Source organism: Nipponia nippon, unplaced genomic scaffold (genome assembly GCF_047370975.1).
Source record: "Nipponia nippon isolate SJK-2023a ecotype South Korea unplaced genomic scaffold, ASM4737097v1 scaffold_17, whole genome shotgun sequence".
Classification (NCBI taxonomy): Eukaryota; Metazoa; Chordata; class Aves; order Pelecaniformes; family Threskiornithidae; genus Nipponia; species Nipponia nippon.
Window position 1 is genome coordinate 461,540 of NW_028262333.1, and position 22,803 is coordinate 484,342.

General features: G+C 53.3%; 2 protein-coding genes across 3 annotated transcripts in view; both read right to left on the reverse strand.

The window, feature by feature from the left end:
• Window positions 1-93: 93 nt before the first annotated feature.
• Window positions 94-9,911, reverse strand: LOC104019028 (E3 ubiquitin/ISG15 ligase TRIM25). Its single transcript, XM_009472245.2, has 7 exons — window positions 9,778-9,911; window positions 5,908-9,473; window positions 5,174-5,269; window positions 3,872-4,105; window positions 3,754-3,776; window positions 2,620-2,762; window positions 94-1,233 (listed from the first exon to the last, which is right to left on the reverse strand). Exons 2-7 carry the CDS (start codon window positions 6,685-6,687, stop codon window positions 743-745), a joined length of 1,767 nt encoding a protein of 588 aa, XP_009470520.2. The 5' UTR covers window positions 6,688-9,473; window positions 9,778-9,911; the 3' UTR covers window positions 94-742.
• A 2,581-nt stretch (window positions 9,912-12,492) lies between these two features.
• The window catches only part of PPARGC1B (PPARG coactivator 1 beta), a 53,014-nt gene continuing 42,703 nt past the window's right edge, over window positions 12,493-22,803 (reverse strand). For both annotated transcript variants that reach the window (XM_087754095.1, XM_087754096.1), the window contains exons 7-12: window positions 22,712-22,776; window positions 21,460-22,225; window positions 20,886-20,961; window positions 19,912-20,033; window positions 19,408-19,562; window positions 12,493-17,671 (exon numbers count right to left, since the gene is read on the reverse strand). In XM_087754095.1, coding sequence (XP_087610221.1) covers window positions 17,568-17,671; window positions 19,408-19,562; window positions 19,912-20,033; window positions 20,886-20,961; window positions 21,460-22,225; window positions 22,712-22,776 — 1,288 coding nt within the window. In that variant the 3' untranslated portion in view covers window positions 12,493-17,567. The remainder of the gene's footprint in view (window positions 17,672-19,407; window positions 19,563-19,911; window positions 20,034-20,885; window positions 20,962-21,459; window positions 22,226-22,711; window positions 22,777-22,803) is intronic.

A 22,803-nucleotide genomic window follows, 5' to 3' on the forward strand; every position in this document is an offset into this window, starting at 1 on the left:
AGCAGAACCACAGGCAGGAATATCATCTCTTCCTCTCCGAGGTATTTGGACAATCATAAGAACGAACTAATCCAGGCCCCATATAGCACAGACTAAAGGCACAGGAGTTTTCCTCTTTATTACTCTCTTTGCTGTGAGATTTTTCCATAGGTGAGGAGAAAATTAAAACTGAGGCAAGAAGTAGGTAAGTGATCTATCAGAGAGCTCACAGGGGAGGACAGCAGCAGAGAGCAAGGGGAGCCAGGTGTCTTCCTACCTCGTCTCTACTTGCTTCCCAGGCCAGCTTTGCTTCTGCAACGGATGGCTTAGGTTGTGCAGGACGGGCAGAGGAGGGCAGAGGTAAAAGCTGATGCATTAGAGCAAAGATCAGCGTTGCTGCTGCTTAGTTCTATAGCAGTTAACGTTGTGCTGTCACGTTTTTTGTAAACTAAATTGCCATAGAGTTTTTCAAACTAAGTTACTTCAATAACATGCAGCTAACATAGCATTTGATACAGCCCAGCAAAAAAGCACAACTTAATGGTATTTCTATCGTGATTTACAGAACAAATAAGATAGGAGCTCTTGCAGTAAGCGGCAGTGTGCTGTGATGTACCCCACAGAGGCCTTGCCCTCACACAGATGAGCCGTCACAGCAGCCCAAAATCCCGTTTCTAATATGCCAGCTTAGCACAGCCTCCATGCAGCACCAGTCCCGATACCGAGGCCTGGAAATACAAAACAGCACCTTGTCCCCACATCACTACAGGAGCTTCAAACGGCCGCGAGACACGCCGAAGGTAGCATGGGCAGGATAGTTTGAAGGGATGCTTAATGTCTCTATAAGACTGAGGCTCTTAGCAGCATCTCCATCCTTGGCAGACACTTTATAAAATGACAGTGTATTTCTTTCGCAGTTTAGCTCTACCCTAACCACTTTGAGGCCTTCAGGAAAGACCTTTACTGTGATCATTGTTTGATCCAGGAACATACAGAGGTAATCATGAGGCATTTGCAGGTAGCACTCAAATTTGGGATGAATGGTTCCGAGCTTCCAGCACCTCGCATTGCTGATGTCCACCTCCCAGAAGTGACAGCCCTCCGAGAAGCTCTGGTCGCTCTGCAAGTGTGGGATGGCACTGCCTGTATTTAAGAACCCAGGCTGGTAAGAACTGAATGAGCTGCCAATGACTTCATTGCCACTGTAAGCCAAATCACCTCTTTGCCACATTGAAGAAGTCAGATGTTCATGAACTATAGAAAGAAAAAACAACACATTATAGTTGACAGATAACTGTGCACATTTGCATACAGCCCCACTGCTGAAAGCTGGATTTCCCAATCCAAGTCATCCTATCCCAGTGCCACCCACCCAAGTCATTAAAAGTACATGTTAACTGAAACACCTTCCGCACCTCTCTTAGCTGCTCCTATGTAATTCTAAAGGGGGTTGGTATCACATTTCAAGAAATGCTGCTCTTTCACAATTTTAAAGTGTCTTTTTGGGTTTTGTTTCCAACTACAGCAACCCTTAGATTTTCATTTTCCATCATTGTCCTGCAGAGCTTCACTAGGCATTTTTAAAAACTCCCCAGATTAACTTCCATGTGCAAGAAATGTGTGAACAGTAGCACAACCATTTTATAAAAGCTTATTTGCTTAGGATCATTTAAAGTTATTTTCTAGAACTCTCAAAACTTCCTAGCATGACCAGTCACAAGAAGTTAATTCTACACGTAGGAATTTGCAGAATGGTTTTTTCAGACCTTCTCTTGCAGGTAATGCATTTCAATATTGTGGCATTTTCTGCTCTTGAAGTTACTCCTTCAAGAGACTGAAACAGTGGCAGCGACTTAGGCAACTAACCAAAATTGTTCAGATGGCATAGATAATTAGGAAAACCTGGATCTGAGGCTTTCTAGCCAGAATAGGTCTGGACTATGCTTACAGGGATGGTAGAGACTGAGCTCAGGAGCGGCCATGAGCATGGTGTGCTTCTCAGCGTACCCAAGGCTGTGCCACGGTGGCCAGTTAGGTGTGCACACGCGCTGGGCAGAGCCTCCCCACCCCAGCTGTCTCTCAGTCTTGACCCCAGGCTCACTGTCAGCAAGGGCTCAAGCACCATCAAGAGAGCAATAACAACGGAGCCCTAATTTTTTCGATTCAGTTGGACAAGCATCCCACAGCACACAGCACCAGGGCTATAGACTGATCTTACAAAACATTACAAAAGAGTAGAATTATTTACATAGAAAGAGTAGATTATTTACAACATAAGACAAACTCCACCTGCCACTGCTGTGATGAGTTCTCAGCTTTCCCTGTGCTTTGCATCAAAGTGATGCTACAGGCAGAAGAGGTGCTGCTATTCTCTTAATCCTCCCAGAAAACTCCTAGGACATCCACACCTCTTTACCCAGAGCCCACTTTAACAGGGTGTATTCAAGGCATGTCCCAAAGCGCTGAAGCCCAGGACAAGCACCTTTTCAGGTACACATATGTGAAAATAATCAAATACAATGTTAGTAATCAGTCCTTCTAGAGGTACTTGAGGTACTTGGTGTCTTATTACAGTCCTTCCTTAAATATGTTTTGCTACCTTCTCTGTCTTGCTTGTCACGTAGTGAAATGGTCACTTACCAGGTGGTGCTTTAAATAAGGACTGCATGTCTGAGAGGAATTGCTGGAAAAGCCTTAGAGTACTGTCTGTTGTGAATTCACCCAGAATAATGGGTGGCGTTGGCAGTTTTACACGATCTTTCTTAGGAACTGGCTTGTGTTTCCTAAAACGTGCAGAAAGACATCAGAAGAGCAGCAAGTCATCAGAAAACCATCACCAAGCCCACCCCTGAGCCAACAACTGCATCCCGCACTCCACACCTCGCCTCGATGGGAGACACAGAAAGCAGCTTCTGTCCTCCCCTCCCTCTGCAGCTTTACCGGGGACTCCCCCTCTGACCGGTCTTTTCCCAGAACCCCAAATCTCTTCAACATCGTTAGGACGAAGTTCACTCCATGGACAATATCTGTCCCCAGAGGACCTTGTCTCAGCCACCTCAGCCCCAGCTTTTGCCAGGACAGACGCTAGCGTCATGTTTACGGTTACAGTCCTCAAGTTCCTGCAGCAGGAGCTAAGGAGGTGCCAGGGGCAGCCGCTGGGATGCTGGGACAGCAAACGAGAAGTGCTGCGTTATCACAGCCAAGGGTCAGCTGCTGCGCCTGAAGGGCAGGGCTGGGGAAAGGCCGGGCTGGGGGAGCCTGCGTGCATGCAGCGGTGGGCTGTGGGGGAGCAACAGCGCTGGGCAGGCACTGGCAGAACGACTCAAGAGAAAAGCTGTGACCTTTGTAGACTCATGACTTCACTGCATGTTTTGGCTCCTGCCGCGTTTGCTTCTTACAAGCAGAAGGCAATGCAAACTGGAGGACAACTCAGGATATTTAAGCTGATCTGTCCTTTGCAAGCTCACCCAGGGACCTAAATATTCAGGAATTGCCCTCAGAATGGGCTCAAGGTACAGAGGGTACAGAAAAATAAGACATGTTGTATATGAAGAGTCACACATGACCTCTGTTAATACTTTGGGGCTTCTCCAGGTCTCTGATGAAGCCAGGGTCAGAGTGTGCAGTCAGCGTGGCCAAGGAGCAGCCGGGGGAGCCCAGGGAGCGGTGGGCCTGCAGTGCATGCAGGCTGGGCTAGCAGACCCCCACCGCTGGACTATCAGTCACCTGAAGCAATGCGTAATGCAATAGCAGACCACCTCGGGAAGAGCTTACCTGGCTTGAATCACTGCAAAAGCCTGTAAAAGACATTTTGAAAGTAGAATCAGCATAGTGCAGGCAAAGGCCAGCCCTAGAGCTGAGTATCTCTGGGAAGGGAGATGCTGTTAGGTACCTTGGTGAAAAGAAGTGGGTCTTTCTGATCTCTCAGAGCCTCCAGCTCCTGTAGTTCATGGCTGGCTGCATCCTTCGCCTCTTTTTGGTTTTGTATCTGCATCTGAATCTGAGAAAGCTGCCGCTCCTTGTTGCAACTGAGAGCTTTCAGGACCTCTCCTTTTTTGTTATCTAGCTGCAGATGCATCTCTTTGAAGAGGCTCTCCAGCTGATTCCTGCACAGGCTCTCCTTAGTCTATTAAGAAAACACTTCCAAAGCTGTTAGGGACTGAATCTTACGTTTTCCACACTAACTCTCACTCAGAAAAGAGCCTGTTTTTTTCTGGGCTGAGACAAGTAACTACTTAGTGCCTCTCCATATGACAACAAACCAAGATGTCCCACTGACAGCAGAAAGGCCAAGCGACATAAGTGGCCTTCCCCAGCGTCTGGCACCTGACCAGAAAAAGATGAAAAAGTAGTGCTTCTTGCACAATGCTGGCTGAAGGCTTTCCACTATGCAGGTATTTCCTTATTCTGCACTGGTATTTTTGTGCAGATACATTGACTTTGGTCCTTTTAAGGATGGGTGAGGAAAAGCAGTTTCTCTGCTTTCTGCCTCCACCAAGCTTCTGTCAGTGCTCGAAAGCAGCTACGCTGCTAGACAGGACGCTGCCAACAGGTACAGTTTTGTCTTCGGATTAGAAGGGAACATTTCCTTTGCCCAGTGCCAGGACTTCTAGTCTCGTCACTTTTACTGGTGGAGGAAGGCAAGTGCCAATTCTGCCTAAACAGAATGAACTAGGATTTGGATACCTGCATTGAATTCTCTGCTGTTTCAGAGCTTGTAGATAGGTATTTGCATGCTGGGAGCAAAAACCAGACACTTTGGGGCAATCTTTTAACCTCATTCCTACCAACTGCTTAGGACCACAGGCTAACCTAAAGGAATTTCTTGTTGTAAAGAGGAATAAAATCACTGTAACATGGTCTGTATCTTTTCCATAAATATTTTAGACACTGCAAATTGAATAAGGTGGGGAAAAAAAAAAGCCAACCACCACCCACCAATCAGGAGGCATGGACTTAACAGCAACTTTCAAGCTCAAAGGTCCTTTGGAAACTAAGAATGTTCTTCTCAGAGTGATAAGAAAGTTGTTCATCATCCTCCCTCAAAGAAGAATCCTAGAAAATACCTGAGAAAACACCCAGGAACTAAAAAAGCTTCGGAATCCATGATCTGGGCTAGGGCAAAAGAAAACCTTATCTCATCAGCTACCAGCATGCAACCATCCCCGAAGTGATATGGGACCTTGGAACAAACCTTCACTTCCTCCTCTTGTTTCAGCAGGTTTTCTATCCTTTGATTCAGTGCATCTTCGAGTGTTTTCACTGTTTTCAGAGTTTCAGGAAAAACACTCTATAAAAATAACCGGAGAGAGATATCAGGATAGGACCGACATATGTGCACGAGATCAGCATTTTTGTGGAAATGGGTTAAGCTAGACCTGCAAAAGGTTTGTTTACTGCATGCTCTCAGGACAAATCAATACATTAAAGTTTACTGGAAGATTTTATCCCTGAACAAATACCACAATTATGAGCACGGGAAAGACATTTTTAAACCAAAAACTGTTCATGTGCAATAGCCACACATAAAGCTACTTTCAGTGCCAACAGCTTCCTTTCTGTTACTCTGTCATTAATTTTCTTTGCATAAATGCAGCTCAGGCTGATCTTCTGGCTTGAAAGTGCACCAAGGACTGAAAGTGTAGCCACAAGCACCGGGTCCCACCAGTTTGGCCCCTCAGGATGGGAAGAAAGTGTTTATAACATCTTGTTTTATATCCCGAGGGGCAAGCCCAGAGGGAATCTGGGACAAGACTAGGAATAAAAGCCCAATATCCCAAGATGGAGATTTAGCCCCATCCTGAGTCTGCAGATGTGAAATTCAGGAGATGTTTCATCCCTGTGCTGCGGGCAGCTCTCCGTACCACAGACCCCTGTGGTTTTCCTAGTGCAATCCGTGCCCGGGCTGCTGTCCGGACAGCCTCTTACCTGCGCTTGGCCAAAAGCCACCTCCAAAGTGGTGATCTTGTGGTTCTTGTGGGAGCCAGTGATGCAGCACAGCGTGCAGATGCAGACTGAGTCTGTCTTGCAGTAGCACTCCAGCAGTTTGCCGTGCTGGGAGCATCTCCTCTCAGCCAAAACCTGAGCATCACAGGGCTCCACCAGGACATGGTCTTTCAGGGGGCTCTTTGTGCTGTGCTTGCTCAGGTGGGCTTGGCACAGGGAGGCCTCGCAGCTCAGGCAGGTCTTCACGGCTGGCTGGGGCTCCTGAAGGCAGAAATCACACAGGATCGCCTCGTCTTGCTGGCCCGAACTTTCCCCCTTCTCTTCGCATTGCACTTCCTGCTTTTCCTCCTCTTGATGAGTGGGAGCATCCAAAAACTTCTGCACTATGCTGCGGAGCTGGATGTTGGGCTGCGGCTCCACAGGAAGGTCTGCCTGGGCACAGCACAGCGGGCAGCTGAAAGGGCCCTGCAGGCCATGCCGGCGGCTACACGCCTCCTGGATGCACTCCTTGCAGAAGCTGTGACCACAACTCAGGGACACAGGGTCGCTGTAAATGCCCAGGCAGATGGGACAGGTCAGGTCCTCCTCCAGCCCGGCCACAGCACCCAGCTCGGCCATACCGCCTGGGCTGCCATACAGGGCTGAGTGCCAGAGGGAGGGCACTGGTGGGAAACGAAACAGAAAGCAGTGGTGGCGAGGCTCCATTTGCTCGCTCTGCAGGCAGGGAGCTGCTGCCTCCTCCCCCTTGCAAGGGAAAGCCATCGCTCTCCTCCGCCTAGCAGCCAACAAAGCCCACGAAGGCAGCTCCGGCCCCGGGAGCGTGGCTGCTGCAAGGGGAGCCGGGCAAACAGTCTGCCCCTGCTGAAACGGGGAGGCCGGCGGCCAGGAAATGGAGCTGTTGGCTTCTGACTGCGCCCTGTGTAACTTTTCTTTATCCCAGTCCTCTTGTAGCTATTTCTTGAGATAACATCTGGTGATCCTCCATCCTTAAAGCCTGTCCCTGTTTCCACTGGTCCTTCTCCCTGCTTCAGCACTGCCCAGGTTATATACTCAATATTTGAGTGCAGAGAAGAAAGCAGGAAGAAAAAGGCAAGTTTCCCTTGCTGCCCTTCAGCCGGGTGGGGATGCCAGGGGCCAGCGCTCCTCGGGGAGCTGTAAGGGGGCTCTGCTCAGGGCTACTCCCTCCACTCCTCCTTAGAGTTGTTAAGTCTTAGACTTTCGTTTCTCCTAGAAACAGGAGGGAATTAAAGGCTCCTTCATTTCAGGAGCAGGGGATAGACGAGGATGGAGGCAACTTATTTTTACTGTTTTAAAAGCTACTCATTTCTCTGTTCTCTCTGTCCCATTATTCTGAGAAGCTTTTGAGAAGCTTCTGAGGTGCTGTTGGCACAAAGCACCCTGTCAGTAAGTGTCCTAGGAAAAAATGGTCCTTGTGAGCCCCCTGGGGCAGAGACCTTGCTGGCTGTGGTGTTCGCAAAGGCTGGTGTTATTGGCCTGCTCTGGTTGCTCCTGGGTTCCTAAGGGCTTGTTAAACACATGTTACTTGAACCAAGCGAGACTCCTGAGCCGCTGTCCAAGCAAGGACTCCGTACTTGGCTAAATGCCCAGAGGAGCAACAGTTATTTTAGTTATTTTACAAGAATTCATCATACAAATCTCTTCCTGATGGTATTGGCCTCTCAGTCCTCTCTGACATGATGCACCTGCTGCGGGTAGGTAGAATTATTCCCTCCATATCGGAGCACAAGCTCATATTCAGCTTACTGCCTATTACCTGCTCCCTAATGCTGTCTTATGACCTTGGCCCACCGAATGGGGATGTTTCAGATGTTGGCTGTAATTTCCAAGTGATGTTTCTTATTCTTGTTCCAAACCACTCTGCGTCCTTTATCATTATTTTTCTCTTCTCCATGGGGTTTGTGGCTTCACACTTCACTACTGCTAATCCCGTTTCCACAGTTGTCTCAAACGTGACTAACACTGTATGCAGTGCTCACCTGGCTTGCTGGCTTTCCCCTAAAGCACATGAAACGGCTGCTTTCTATTGCCCTTTCCACCTCCTCCAGCGTGGCAGAACTTGCATTTGCAAATGCTGCCGTTGTTAGTGCGCCTGGTACCAGCTGACTGCCATGCTACTGCATGCATCCCAACCCCAAAACCTGATCTGCTTGGAGCCTATGAGGGCTGCAGAAGGGCTCGCTCCCTGTGGGAGCCTGCGAGGATTTTGTGGTTTGCTCTGGGTTACTTACTGCGCCTTGCTTGCAGACACAGGCTGAGACAAGCTGCTGCTCCACCGCTGCATGCTGCTGCAGCCAGCTGCAGCCTTGCTGCTGCGCATGCTGCCTGCAAAGCACCTGGCCTAAAATCTTCTTTCTTTACCCTCCATTAATTAACAAGTTCTTAATCCTTTCATTGAAGAAAAATTAATTTCCTTAATTTCCTTCAGGAATTTGGATAGCCAGTAGATGCTGGAAGCTACAGGTAATGGCCACTGTAAATAATCTGCTGTTATCTCCCAGGCCGCTTGCGGGCAGCCCGCGTGGCAAAAGGGTGCATGGCCGCAGCTGAACAGGCTTCTTAACTCTTCCCTTTGGCCTGACAGCTACACTCATGTGGGGGTCCTGCCCCACTGGCAGCACTGAAGGGAGGGTAAATTCAGTAGCAGGGACAGAGCTTATACCAGAAGCGCCGTGGAGAGAGCAACAGGTAGTTGCCAGATGCATTTATTTTTCTGTATAATTTTTAAAGACTACAATATTTCAGTGCTGGTTGCTTTTGACTGATCGCAAAAACCCAGCAGAGCAAACCTGGACTTCTTTTTCCTGGAAGTGAACTTGAAGGTGCGCTGAACCCCAGGAGCAAGGATGCTGAGAGCAGCGTCCCTCCCTCTGCTGCCTGAGTGCATCGGGGAGAGCCCCGCGTCCCGGGGGGATTGCCCGAGTTGTCTTTTCTCCTTGGATTGCTGAGTTGCTGCCTGGAGCTGACTTTCAGTAGCTCGCAGTGATGAATGGAGATGGTGGTGGTGATGAAAGCCAGGGCTTGAAGCCAAGAGTTTGCCCATTTAGCAGTGGTGGGCCAAATCCTTTCCCTGCCTCTCTCCACGCATACACTGCTATTTTGCAGACCCACTGCAATGAAGACTCCGAGCAATCCAAAACCAGCGCGAGCAGATACAGATGACAGACAGTGCGTGCCAGGCTCCAGGGCAATGTAACCCCTCGCTGTGCCCTTCTCTAGCAGGTTCTGCATGGGCAGTCAGCCTTTGGTGGTTCAGGGGCTACCGAGAGCCCGGGGCATCGCGTGCTTGTGTGCACTCCTGCAGCGTGGATAGTTTTCACCTAAAAGCATCGCTATTATTAAGGCAGTGAGGAGGTGCCTTCCCTCTGCTCTGCAGGCAGGCAGAGGGCAGCTCCCGGCAAGCCTGAGCTGCCCCGCTCTCTCCAACTATCTGCTATTCCTTGGGTGCTCAGCCTCCACCTGGGCAGCCGCTTGCTCGTGGTGATCAAAGCACGACTGCAGGAGCAAGGAAGGGTCCTGTGGATGTCAAGCTGAAAGGGAAGCAGAGACGCTTAGAAAAGGAGAGAGGCAGCAGCCCCAGCTGCCTCCCGAGAGCCCCGCACCAGCACCTCGCCCATTGCAGCCGCTGCCGGGGCAGATTTGCTCCGGTTGTCCTGGGCATCAAAGGGTCTGTTCAGCCAATGCAGAGTGTGGCCCACTGTGCACCGCAGGCAGCAAGAGCCTGCAGACATAAGGAGCTGGAAATGCTCCCTCAGAATCAGCAGGGTGGTGAGGTTTTTGGGGAGTGGGGTTAGTGCTAGAAAAGGCGGCGGGGAGAGGATGGTGTCTTCTTACCTGCAGGAGGTTGTCGAGAAACACGAGGAGTCCACGTCTGAGTTTGAAAAGGTATTTGGAGGCAGAGACGGCATATGAAACATTAAAACACATGCAGCCAAGGACTGAGGGGGAGAGAAACAGGGAACAGAGGTTGCGGGACCCAAAACCAGCAGCACCTGGAGAAAGCTCTCCACTGGCATTTAAAGACACACAGCAAGCACAGGAGGCAGGAGTTGCAGGTGCAGGTGCCTAACGGAGAGAGATGCAAAGCTTGGGAGGGAGTGGGAAGGAGAGCAGGAGTCATCCCTTGTGGGCATGCAGCAGCCGCTGCGGGCAGGGAGGGCGTTGCAGCTGGACCAGAGGGCAGCGAGGTCCCTGAGCTGGCGGGAAGTGAAGAAACCAAACCTGTCTCTCTTCCTCCCTGCAAAGATACCTGGATGGGCCTGGACCACAAGCTGGGACAAATGCATACATTGCTCAAAGCGGGGCCTCCAGAGCCCCCTGGGCAGACCGTGTGTGGCCCAGAAGCTGAGGTCCATGTTGGGGAGCCTGGAGCTCCTGTGCCTAGCAGAGCCCAGGGCAGGATTTGGTGTCGGATGCCACTGCCCAGGGCACGTGTGGGAGCAGAAACTCCAAAGGGCAGCTCAGGACAGCTCACCAGGCAGCGAAATAAATCCCAAGCAACAGGCGTTTCACACCAGTCGGGAGCACGAGCCTGGCATGGCATTTCCAGGCATTGCCTTGCTGTGCCCCTGCCTCCACTGCCCACACATGGGCATTTCTGTGGACCCTTCCCCGTGGGGCCGGGGGGTCCCACCAAGCCGGTGGAGCCCGGGGCAGCTGTGGTCTCAGCCAGCCCCGCTCAGCCGGGCAGATGCAGGCACTGCCACACTGCCCTCGCTGCCCACACTGCCCCTGCAGCCCCCGCTGTGCCTGCTGCCTGCGCTGCCTGCGCTGCGTGCGCTGCCCACACTGCCTGCTGCCCACACTGCCTGCCAGGTGCCAGCCAGCCAAGGTCAGCAACAAAAGCTGTCCCTATTCACAAAAGCCCGTTATTGATTTATTTTCCCTTCCCACCAGGCACTGTGTGCCTAGCGCAGGAGATAACGCCGCCTCCCTCCCTCCGGCAGCTGGAGAGCAGCCATATAAGCTATTACAAAAGTAGCGCCTGTCTGTGTGACAAGAAGCCATTTTATCCCAAAATTCTACCAAAATGAAAACTGTTGCATTGGGCTTTTTTTCCAAATGGCTGGAAGTAATTGCTGGGACTAACGGAGCTGCTGAACTGATGTCATGATTCACCAACAGCTCCCTTCAGCCTCTAGGTCTGCTTGCAGGATAATACTCGATCAACAGTATCAGTCCTCTATTTCCCAGGAAGCTGCCTGGGAATGCAGCACTGGGCAGCACAGGTCAGGCTGGGAGGACAAGCCTCAGCTGCAGGTCTGTCCCTCCCTGCAGACCCTTCCTTCGTGTGTCCTTGCTCCACCCTGGAGCCCTGCCAGCCGGGGACCCTGCTCCCGTGCCTCTGCTTCTGCCTGGACCCACCCCGGGCACGCCGACACCGGCTGCCCCAGCTGCATCCCCACATCTCCTCCTTGCAATTTCATGTTTTAATCTGTCCTGGCACTGGCAGCATCACTGTGCCCTGATGCATCTTAGAAAAATATTCCTGTTTGGTGGCCCCGAAGCCCGTTTTTCTTGGAAAGCAGCAGGGAAGTGGGCATCCTGCCAGTTGTCCACTCAGGGTGCAGCAGTCGCAGGGACGAGGGCTGGGCTTGGGGTGAGAGGCTGGTTCTGGCTCTGTGGCTGGGCTGGGGGGACCCGTGCTGGGCTCCCGCCGACTGTGCTGCGCTGGAGATGGGCAGGTCTAGGGCAGCTGCCTAAATCGGTGTAAATTGGCAGAAAAAAACCAGCCAGGACAGCTCAGCACCTTGCACACCTCCTCCTTTCGGGCTACGGAGGTCCTCCTGCCTGGCAGCATCACCGTGCCATGCTCCAGATAAATTCAGCGCAATGTCTCCGACGTGGCGAGCCCTCGCAGGGGTGATGGCTGGCACTGGGCTCCTGGGCTTTCCATCCCGTCCCTTCCGCAGCCTGGGCTCCCACGATGACGAGGACACCAGGACACCCTGTGCTGGGAAACGGGTTCGGCCACCTCGGCCGTGTCTCTGGGAGAGCAGGCTGTCTCCTGGGGCACTGCTCTCCTGACACCAAGGGGACTGTCCAGGTGCCATCCTGAGCCGTACAGTTGCCACATCACCACCTGGAGTCTTTTCCACACTTTTTCTTGCAATCCAGCCCTTGCTCTCTTACTCCCACTCAAGCAAATTTGAGGTGCATGCCCCACTTCATTTTTAACCCCCCTGGTCCAGGGGGTTTCTTCTGCAATGGGACTTGCGGCAGTGGCACTGCTCCCAAAGTCCAGAGTGCAGAGCCCAGGCTTTTCCTGCACAAGTTAAACTCGAAGAAGCCACACTTAAAATAGCAATATACAGGGATATTCCCCTGCGGGAGCCACATTCCTGGCAGTGGTGCAGTGTTGCTGCAAGTGAGCTGGGGGGCTCCGCCACCCCCCCGGCCCGGCCGTGCCCCCAGCGTCCCGCTGCTGGCCAGGCAGAGGCAGGAGAGCACCTTCTGCAGAGCAAAACACCTCCTCCCAGGGCACGTTTGCACTAATAAACTAAAGTATTAGCAGCACAGACTTGTTCCTTTTTTTTTTTCTTTCCACTTTATAGTATATATGTTATCGTTTATTTATAGGCAGATCACTTCACTATTTACAGTACATGAGCGTAGAGATTCTACAGTCTTTTCGATGTAAACAAGTAACTCCGCAGCAGGGGAGTCTGGAAAAAGAAGCCAGTTCTGAAGTATTTACACAATTTAAAATAGAACTTTTATACCCACCAGATAGATATAGATAATACATTGAGCGATTTGGTTAAATTATCTATGAAACTATAGAATCTGACAATGTAAAAATACAAGAAAACGTTCTCTCGTTTTAGAAGGTAGACAGTTAAATCACACTAGAAATAAATCTCTTCTTTAAAAATAATAACAATAATAATAAAGGAAAGGCATAAGAATCCATGCCATCTTTTAAGGTTAAAGTATATTACATAAATAAGGACACAACGGAACAGAACTGGGGAAAAAAATTAAGTGAAATATAAAAAACCACTACCAATTAAAAAAACAAAAAGACTAAAAACTTGATTCTTAATCACAGAGGGATCAATTCTGCTACTTTTACTTACTCTGCAAGTAGAAAATTGCAGAGCTAAGTAGTGCTTACTCGGCATGAGGAAGGGAGGCAGAATTGGCCCCTAATAATTATTAGCAGTGTCCTTTTACTTAAAAAAAAGAAGAAAAAGAGAGAATTTAGCTTTTTTTTTAATAAATAACAAAGCAGATGTGCCCCTTTTTTGGTGAAATTCTTACACCTTTCTCAAGAAATGCATCAATTTAACCTTTCTCTCTCTTTCTCACATGCATACACACACTCCCTCCCCAACGCAGTATTGACCGCAGCGTGGTTCTCGGCTCGGTGCCGTGGCCATGGCCGTGGGCACTGTGGCCAGGCTGCCACCGCCACCCCGACCCCAGGGTGGGCGAGGGAAGAGGAATGAAACCCGAAGGCTGCATTTGGCTCTATATTGCTTGAGATTGTCGGGGATGAACTACGACGCTTAGAACAGAAAGGGTGTCAGGGCTCAGCTACGAACAATGATGTGTCTCAGTATTCAGCATACCTCCAAAAAGAAATTAAAAAAACAAAACAGAAAAAAAAGAAAAAAATTGTGCTGGTCTGCAGTTGCAACATTCGTTTGCATGGACCAGCGCTGAAATCAGACACTCAGGACTGTAATGTGGTGACTGAGCTGCTGCTTCGTTAAAGAAGATGTGCAGCCCAGCCAGCTGCACTCAGTAGGAATCGGGATCAGCCTTTTCTTTGGGGCAACATTGAACCTAAAACCCGGGATTGTCCTCTGCATTCAGCCCAGACGCTCAAACATTTGCTCCTTCCTGCGGAGCCCCAGGGACCCGCTGGATTCCAGCCAGAAACCCAGTACTCAACCCTGAACAACGAGCTTTTCTGGGGCAAATCTGTGCAAAAAAAGCAAACGGGCATTTTATCATGAAATTCTTCACATTCAGCACTTCCCCAGAGTACCTGCAGGTAACTACTGGGGGACATTCTATAGTTACATATTTTTAAAAAAATAAATCTCCTCCTCACTTATTGCCTACCATAGTACACCCTTTTGCTCCCAGTTTCTCTTTGAAGTAGCGCTCCTGCCCGCCCCGCAGCCCCGTCCCTCGCAGGCGGCGGGGGCCAGCTTCCCGGGGCCGGGACGCAAGGCTTCCCTTTTCGGGGCGCCCAGCTCTGAGCTGCACCCACGCCAGGGCACCTGCCGCGATGCCACAGGCTGGGCGGGATGCAAAGCTAATCCGTGGGGCAAGGGGTGCCTCTGGCTTCCCCGGCGCTGTGGGCTGCCTCTCCCTGCGCAGCAATGCCTGGGCACGGCTGTGCTCCTGCCCCATTTCCCCATTAACATCCGAAACAGTCACAGGTGGCTCAGGGAGTGGAGCTCTCACCTGCCCCTTGTGCCTGAGCCCTCCTTCCTGCCCCTTTGCAGATTCAAGCACTGCGAGATAAAGACACTTTTATATTTAAAAAAAAAATAAAAAATCGAGTGGAAACTTATTTTTCACCACAAACCCTGCGTGAGGGATTCTAAACCCAGCAGACCTGCGCTTCTTGAGCCGAACACCCTCCACTCTCACCCAGTCCTGAAAGGCGGGGGAAGCCCCCAGAGCAGGCAGCACGTGCCCCGGGGCAGGCAGCACGTGCCCCCCTGCTTTTCCCTGCTGCAGCGATGGGCTGGCAGGTGCGGGCAGCGGCAGAGGGCCGCCCAAGCCACAGTTGTTCCTCTGCGCCTTTGCACACCTCTGCGCATAGTGCATAAGTCCTGGAGGCATTTCTTAGGGAAGAAGGGAAAACAAACCATCCCAATTTAACGGGGAAAAAAAAAACAGAAACAGACTAAAAAAAAAAAACAAACCCCAACCCCACTTATAGGCTTCAGGCACCACGAAGACCACTTATTGCATCTCTTCCTACCCTACGGGTGCAGTACTGATCGGCTCTGTGCAGGACGAGCCCTCCCCTTCCTGAGCCCCGGCCTCAATATCCAGAAGCCAGGCACGGGCAGGGGCCGCAGGCTGTCCTGGGGCGCCAGCCACAGGAAAACAATGTGAAATTTTATATCTGGGTACACCGAAACCAATGCTTGGGAAGCGACTGAGTGATCCCAGGAGAGGGCTTCCCCCGACTCTGGAGCCCCCAGCTCTACGCTAACCCTTCCCCTCCACCACGCTTGATGCATCCCCAGCAGGGCCCGGCCGTGGGGGCTTGGTGCCCCCGGCTGAGCAGGAGATGGAAGAATTCCACTTACTTTGCTTTTTTTTGTTGTTTTTTTGGATTGATCGTTTTCTGAAAAACATCAGCACAGCACAGGACAGTACTACCCACCCTAAATGTGTCGCTATATACATTCTACGTAAGCTCTATAGCAATCACATGTAAACATCATCGTTGTGAGGAAATACTAGGACAGAAAAAGGCAAAGCTACAATGAGGCAATTGCCAATAGCAGATGCTCAGTCTCAGCCAGAGCTACTTGTGTTTGCTAAGGTGGGATGAGAAGTGGGGGGAGCTTGTGGCAGGAGAGACCCCGAACCTTGCTGCTGAGACTGAAATGGCACAAGGACTGTTCCCTGACAGTGATCGTCACCGGCGGCAGATTGGGGACCTGCAGCTCAAACCCTGCGGTGGCCTGTGGGCGCTCGCACTGCCGGGCTGGTTGTCGTCAGAGCCACAGCTCCCCTGACAGTGGGGAGAAATAGCCAGGTAACTGCGCTGGTATCGGCGCTGCCAGCATTCCTGCTCCTGCCGGAGACCAGCTGCACACACGGCCCCGGAGCCAAGGGCCACCTCAGCAGGGCTTGGGCTCTTGGCATCGCATCTTGTGCAATTTCGGAGGCTTTGGTCATACTCCTTGCAAGATGAAATAGTACCCACGTTAAGGAAATGAGAATAAAACCCCTAAGTCACGTTGAGGGGAGACCCCAGGAGACTCTAATCTATCTATTGGCAGAGTTAAGGCTATAATATTCTATCTACATAGGATGGCTGAATCCCTAGTGGTCTCTGGGTCTGAAGAATAAATGGAGATGATGGCGATGGCTTGAGGAGTAGTGAGATTCCCGCTCCCTCGGGAAAACAGTGCCTCTGGCCGGCTCGCGGTGGGGTTTGCTCCAGCGGGCGGTGGGCTCTCTCCCCCTCCCACCTCACCCGGAGATGGAGGGCAAGTTTGCAAGCAAATTTCGCGGGGATGCTGCTTGAGCATGCCTTAAATCCAGCACTGCTGGGCAGCCTCGAGGGCCCTCGGCCAGAGGCAGAGCAGGCAAGCGTGCCATGGGGTGCTGGCGGCCATGAGGGATGGATCCTGGGGAAGCATATGGCTTATCAGGTACCGGGCAAAGGGCGGGCAGGGCGTTGGGTGGAGCAGACGTTCGGAGTGGCTGCTGTGCCCCCTCCCGCCTCCCTGCCTCTGGATTTTGGGCTGGCTGCCAGGCAGGGATCACAGATGGGTCTTCTCGCCCACTTGCTTTGCAGGAGATGGAAGTGAATGGGGAGCAAGCCGCTCAGCCCGGCTGGTCTCCCAGCCGCCCAAGGAGCCGGAGAGAAGCCAGCTCCCTTGCACATACCTGGAGGCGCCTGTCCCTCAGGCTGTGCCGGCAGGACCCACCAGATCAAGCCTGGCCGGGTCCAGCCCCAGACCCCTCTCCCCTGGCTCCAAAGGCAGCGGAGGGCTGGAGCAGCGCTGGCTGGCAGACATCGGTCCCGCAGCCCCCTGGATACTGCATCCTTCTACCACCCCTCTCCTTCATGCCTGCAAAGCTGCCTGGCCCCATGGCGAGAATGGCACGGGGCTGGTGTGCCCCACCGCCCGCCGGCTCCATCACACACCACGACCGAGCCCAGCACCAGGGTGCTGCGACCCAGCCGGGCTGGGGGTCGGGGGGCTGGGGGGCTCAGGCCACGCGAGCAAGAGGAATGGCTTTGACAGCAAAGTGGGTGACCCCGACGTGACTGCCGAGCACCCTGGTTTGCCGGTGGGGGAGGCAGGTGCCTCCGCAGCCGACGGGTGAAGGACGGCTCCGTGACTCTGCTCTGACCCCCCGTTTGCTGAGTGGCAAGTGCCTCATTACAGTGCATAGTTAAAAATCAAGGAAGCGGTACAATAAATCTGAATTACAGTACATCTGAGCCATAAATACATTTTTTTAAGTATATACTTTTTTTTTCTCTTCTTCTATTAAAAATTAGTTTATAATCCTGATTCTATTCACAATTAACAATTTCATCATCACACACTACGGACAAAAAATGTTATGGTGAACACAGCTGCAACTCCGCGGCGGGAGCACCGGGGGGCCGGGAGTGGGGAGAGGGGCCGGGGGGCTCCTAGGCTCACCCTAAAACAACCAGTCAGAAGCAGGGGACTAACGTGTGGCAGTGAGACATCAACACCATGGGGACTCACAGACAGAAGCAGCTTTGTTCAATGTAAACATCGATCAGAAGGGACAGCAGTCTCTCTCTCGTGCGTGCGTGCTCTCGCTCTCTCTCGCTCTCTCTCGCTTTCCATAGACTGAATAATTTCTTTGAAAACGTAAACATATTGGAAGTGCCTTGACTGAGGTATTGAGGTATTCCTCCAAGGTTAAGGCTGTTACCGATGCAGGCTTAGCTGGGCCTCCTGCAGCAAGCTGTCGAAATCCATGGTCTCGTACTTGCTTTTCACTGGAGCTGGGGAGGACTCCTCCACGCTGCAATCTGGGAACAGCGGGGACACAAGGCAGCCAGGTCAGGGAGCGGGGCACAAGCACACTCGCCGCCTGGCGGGGAGGGAAACCGAGGCACGGCGGGGCACTGCTCGCTCCCCTGCTAAGGGCATGCTTCATCCTGGCACCGCAAAGCCAGCCTGGATGAGGTGGTGATGGGGAAAGGGAGCGGGGACGGTGCTGTCTCTCCCCCATGGACAAGAACTGTTGGGCAGCGGGGCTGTAGCAGTGCCCAGCCCGGCAGGTCACACACCGCGGGCACCCATTGCCAGCTGCGCACAAATCTGCCAGCTGCAGCTGAATTCCGAGGCGCTGACACAGGACCGTCGCTGCGGGAGCCATGCCGGTCGCGGGGAGGGGGCTGCCTGCCTGCAGCGCTCCCCAGCCCTCCATCAGAAGCTGAACAAACAGTGCCACCACAAAGCCTGGGAAATTCAGCAAATGCCAGAAATAAGGCTGCCTAATTTAACAGCAGCTTAACCCTTTTGGATGCATATTTTTGAACAAGCCATGAATGACATGGTTGCATTTCACCTCTGCCTGTGGGCTCCCGTCTCATCCTGTACCAGGGTGAGCAGGATTTTAGGAACGAGCCAGGCTGTGCAGTAAGGGGTGACTGCTGGCCTTGCAGCAATCTGCAGGTGAGGAGCATTGAGGGGGGTTCTCCTATGCAGGGCGGCAGCTCTGCCCCCCCCCTCCCCACAGCACTGCACAGCCACGTGCCAGCATCTTCATCACAGGGTGCTGCCTGTTTCCTATCTTCTCCATGCGCAAAATGAGAGGCCCTGGGATTTCTTTATATGAACAACAGGCATTTGCGCCCACAACCAAAGTCAGAGGGATTGCTGCTCTGAGCATATGAGATATAAGGTGCTAAAAGATCGGGCAGTACTTGTGTCAGACTAGGCGTCTAGAGATAAGTCAAGACTTAGGGCTTTATTTTCTGGGCCTCAGTCTCTCATGCATGAAGTGGGATACTAGAACCACTTCACCCCCTGCAGAGGGTACAGAAATAAATGCACGGTGTTTGTGAAACACCTGGAGGTCACAGCAACGAGGGCTGGGCGAAGGCTGAATCACACTTCTCTTGCAGGACTAGCGCAGGGCTTCGCTGCCATCCCTCAGCCCAGGCTGCAGCCCTACCACCCACGGAGGGACAGGGTCCAGCGAGGCCCTGGCTGACGCGGTCACTGAGTGAGGCAGGAGGTCTTGCAGAAGCTCGTACAGCACAGAAAGAGTTAATGCGACCACAGCACATTTCAGTGCTGTCATTTTGGCTCAAAAGTGCATGTGCAGTGTGGTGAATCTGTCCTGTGGAGAAGCAAACCACCCACATCACCTCTTGGGCTAATGAGATGTTGCTGACTGCTTTCTCTAACGACTAGGAAGGGACTTCTCTGCTGGCAAGGGTCCAGCGCTGTGCAGAAACGCAGCGGAGACAGGATGGGCTGTGGTTAGCTGACACCCAGCAGCCCTGGGGCGTGATGCTGCATTTGGCAGCCAACACACTCCTCACTCCAGTTGCTTTTCATCTCTCCCCCGTTTCCCAAGCCATCTGACTGAGCTAAGAGCAGCTACGTGAGACATAGGAGAGCCGGTGGGCTTTCCCTGAAGGCTCTAAAGAAGTTGAGGATCCTTGCATGACTAGGGTTCAGCAGTGCAACATGCCCTTATGGCTCTGTGCTGATAAGCAGGACGCTTCAGAAAAAACAGCTCCCGCTTTCTTACCCAAGTCAGCGTATCTGGTCCAGAAGAAGTGCCCGAGGCCACCAGAGCTGAGCTGGAACAAAGGCTCGTTCCTCTTCCTTAGCGAGGTGCCATTCTTCAGAGATAAGGCAGCATGCTCTGAATACCGGTAGGTGATGAAGCCATACTTATCCCCCCTGAGCAACCAGAGAAAGAACTCAAGATGTGATGAGCCCCACAGCTCCTCTGACGTGGCTCTGCCCAGCACTGCACCCCTGTCCCTCCATCTCGCTGGTCCTTCCCATGCCCTTGGACCTGGGGGGACGCTGCATCTCCTTGCCCAAAGCGCCAAGACCGTGGGCTCGGCTGACCAAGGGGGTTGGCGTGGCGCAGAGCGCTTCACCCCACTGGCACAACCACACTGCTCGCACGCGCACAGCTGGATGCAGGGGTGGCCCTGCACCACCTGGTAGCGCTGATGCTGCAGCAGGAGAGGGGTGGCCCACAGCCGCTGAAGCCCCAGGACACAGCTCGCTCGCCACCCACCTGTTAGTCCTGGACAGGACCTGGCACTCCACGATCTCACCAAACACTTCAAAGCGTTTCTTCAGTTCGCTGGAGCTCATGCTGCTGGAGAGGTTTCTGATATACACCACCCGGCCTTCTCCCTGGCAAAGCAAGCGAAAGATTTCAGGCTTTGGGAGCCCCGTGCCTCTGTGCCACCAACGGGTGCTGGAAATGCAGGGCCGCCGAGAAGCCCGAGGAGCCAGTGCCAGGAATCACGCTGCAGCAGGGCGATGCCGCTGCAGGCACCGCTTCACATCTCCGGGGTCTGGCTGTCTCTGCTCCAGCTAGCTCATGGGTGTCACCCCCAGGACACCACCGCTGCAGGGGACAGCCACAGCCACATCCCTTAGGATGGTGTTACAGCCAAGCTGAAGCAGCCACCCCTGCCCTCTTCTCATTTAAATTTCTCCTGCACTCCTGCAGCTTTTTCAGCTTCTCCTGGTGAAGATGCCAGGAAATATTCCCAAGAATTACTAAGGGCAAAATTCAATTGCACTGCAGGAAAAAAATGCCAGAGGCATGTGCGAGCGCACGTGTGTGTGTGTGTTATTTCCCCGCATGCCCATCACCCCACCCAGCTCGTGGGCACACGCAGGGTTCCCAGTGCCTGAGGCTGCCTCTGCAGCAGGACCACATCCATAACACTAAGCAGCTTCAGGGATTCCCCAGCTCACCCTGCTAACTGCCAATGCCATGTGCGCTGAAGCACCGGCGTAGGATGCTCTGGGCATTTCTGTGCCAAGGACTCTATGTATTGCCAATCGCCGGTGGCTTCCGCTTCACGTTAGGTTTTTCTCTCCCTCCTCCACCCCCATGTCCTCGTTTAACACTGGCCTCGCACCAAAGGATGCTGAAGCCAGGGCTAATGGGCTCCACCGCTGCTTTTCTGGAGAGGGAGATGAACTGAGGGCTGGGGATTGCTTTGTCCCACCGCGGGGTCCCCGCTCACTTACGATGGCCTTTTCCCGTCTCTTCTCCAGCTGGCCCCGGTGCCCGCTCCCGCCCTGACACTGCTCGCCGTTCTCACACCTGGGAAGCGAGGGAGAGGAGGTCAGCCAGGGGGGTGGATCCGGTGGGGAAAGCTTCAAATGTCAAAGCGAAGCTGAGGCATGCGGCATCTGCAGCAGCGGGCAGGCGGGCGCTCGGAAGCACCGGCAGCCGAGGAGAGACGGGGCTCTGGAAACACTGGAAAGGACGCTACAAAGTCCTTTCCGACAGATGCCAGAGGGGTCCCAGCCGGCACTCACCCCTTCCCAGGCACAGCTCCAGCCCCTGCCCATGCCCGATCATCCCCAGCACGATGGAAATCCCTGACTGCTTTCCCCCAGTGCTGCCTTCTCTGGCCATGGCTGATGTTTTCAGCAGCTGCTGATGTAGTACCAATTATTTCAATGTTTTTTCTTTCATTCATTAGCATCTTTATTACTTGGGCTAGCAGACCAGAGAGAGATGGGGCTGCCACACACCAGGGCAAAAACACAGGGTGCAAGAACAGCCCCAAGCGCCCCCCGCCATTGCCCCCTGTACCTGAAGGTCCGCCTGCTTGCGGGCGATCGGGACCGGCAGCACGAAGACCCCGAGCTGGACCTGCTTCGGGAACAGGAATGCAAACTGGTCCTGGAAAGGGGGTTTCTCCGCAGGCACAGCTTGGTGTTGCTGTGCTCCTCCTCCTCCTCCTCCTCCTCCTCCTCCTCCTCCACAGGGGAGCCACTCTCACTGCAGCTGTCTTCAAAGACGGTGTCGTATTCAGGGGTCTTGCAGAAGACCATGTCCTCGTCATCGAGAGCACTGTCCAGAAAGCCAAAGTGCTTCGTTAAGCTGGCTCTGATCTCCTGGTCTCTCAGCTGCTTGACGCCGTCCTTCCACAGCATCTCGCCGCCTGCCTCCTTGCTGCCGAGGTCCAGCCCCTGGTAGTGGGCAGCCGGGACCCTCCTCTTGTGCTCCGTCTCCACCTGGCCCAGGGGCTCCCACGACTTGAGCACCTTCCTCTGCAGGGCAGCCTCGGGCTTCAGCACCTGGCAGTAGTCGTGGTCCCCGAAGGAGCGGGAGAAGGGCCGCTTGAGCACGCCCTGCTGCTCGAGGAGCGCGGGGCGCCCAGCAGCTCGGCTCAGGTGGGCGAAGAGCTCTGTCCTCTCAGGGTGCTTCTTGGGGGTTTTCTGGGAGGCTGCTGCATCCCCTGCGCCCCTGGGGCTGGGGGCTGTCCTGTCCTCCTTCCCTGGCTCCTGGGGGATGTCTGGCTTGTACAGGTCCTCCTCGGCAGGCTTGTACGGCGGAGTGGTGGGCGGCGTGAGACCTGAACCCCCCCCCGAACAAAGGGCAGGAGTCAGCTCTGCCCCTGCCGTCCTGCCCTGTCCCACCCTGACGCCTGAGCTGCACCAGGCGTCGCAAGGGAGGGCGGCTGCTCGGCCCCCACAGCCTCATCTATCCAGTGGCACTTGGGGAAAAAGGATGCCTGATCCCAGAAGGGACCAGAGGACTCTCCCTTCCCTCCTGGCTCAGGCAGGGGCCCCCTGAACTAGTCCCCTTCTCAAATGTGTCCCCCCAGCACTGGCATCCCTGAAGGATGCAGCTTGTGAGCCACTTGCAGTGCTTGGATGTGGAGGCAGTGCATGGCAAGTCCCCTGCACGTGCGGTGCAAAGGAGGCTCCGGGCTGGGGAATGAACATGCCCGCTCAGCGGGGCTTGGCTAAAGCCGGCAACTCCAGGCTGAATTTAGGGTAAATTTGCCCCCTCTCAAGAAGGATTTTTTCAAAATTAAAAAATGAAAGGCCTGTCCTACCTGCTGTCCCACACAGCTCCACAGTCAGCATCGGCTCAAAGTTTCTTTTCCCAAAGGCTGGGTCACTGGAGAAGAGGAGAAAATAAGGAGAG

Bases quoted from the DNA above. Each gene is read 5' to 3' on its own strand.
- LOC104019028 (XM_009472245.2), bottom strand. From the start codon at position 6,687: ATGGCTTTCCCTTGCAAGGGGGAGGAGGCAGCAGCTCCCTGCCTGCAG. The intron at 2,763-3,753 runs GTAAGCTCTTCC...TGCACGTTTTAG, and splicing joins TTTGCAGTGATTCAAGCCAG to GAAACACAAGCCAGTTCCTA. The intron at 1,234-2,619 runs GTAAGTGACCAT...TTCTTTCTATAG, and splicing joins CTTATTTAAAGCACCACCTG to TTCATGAACATCTGACTTCT.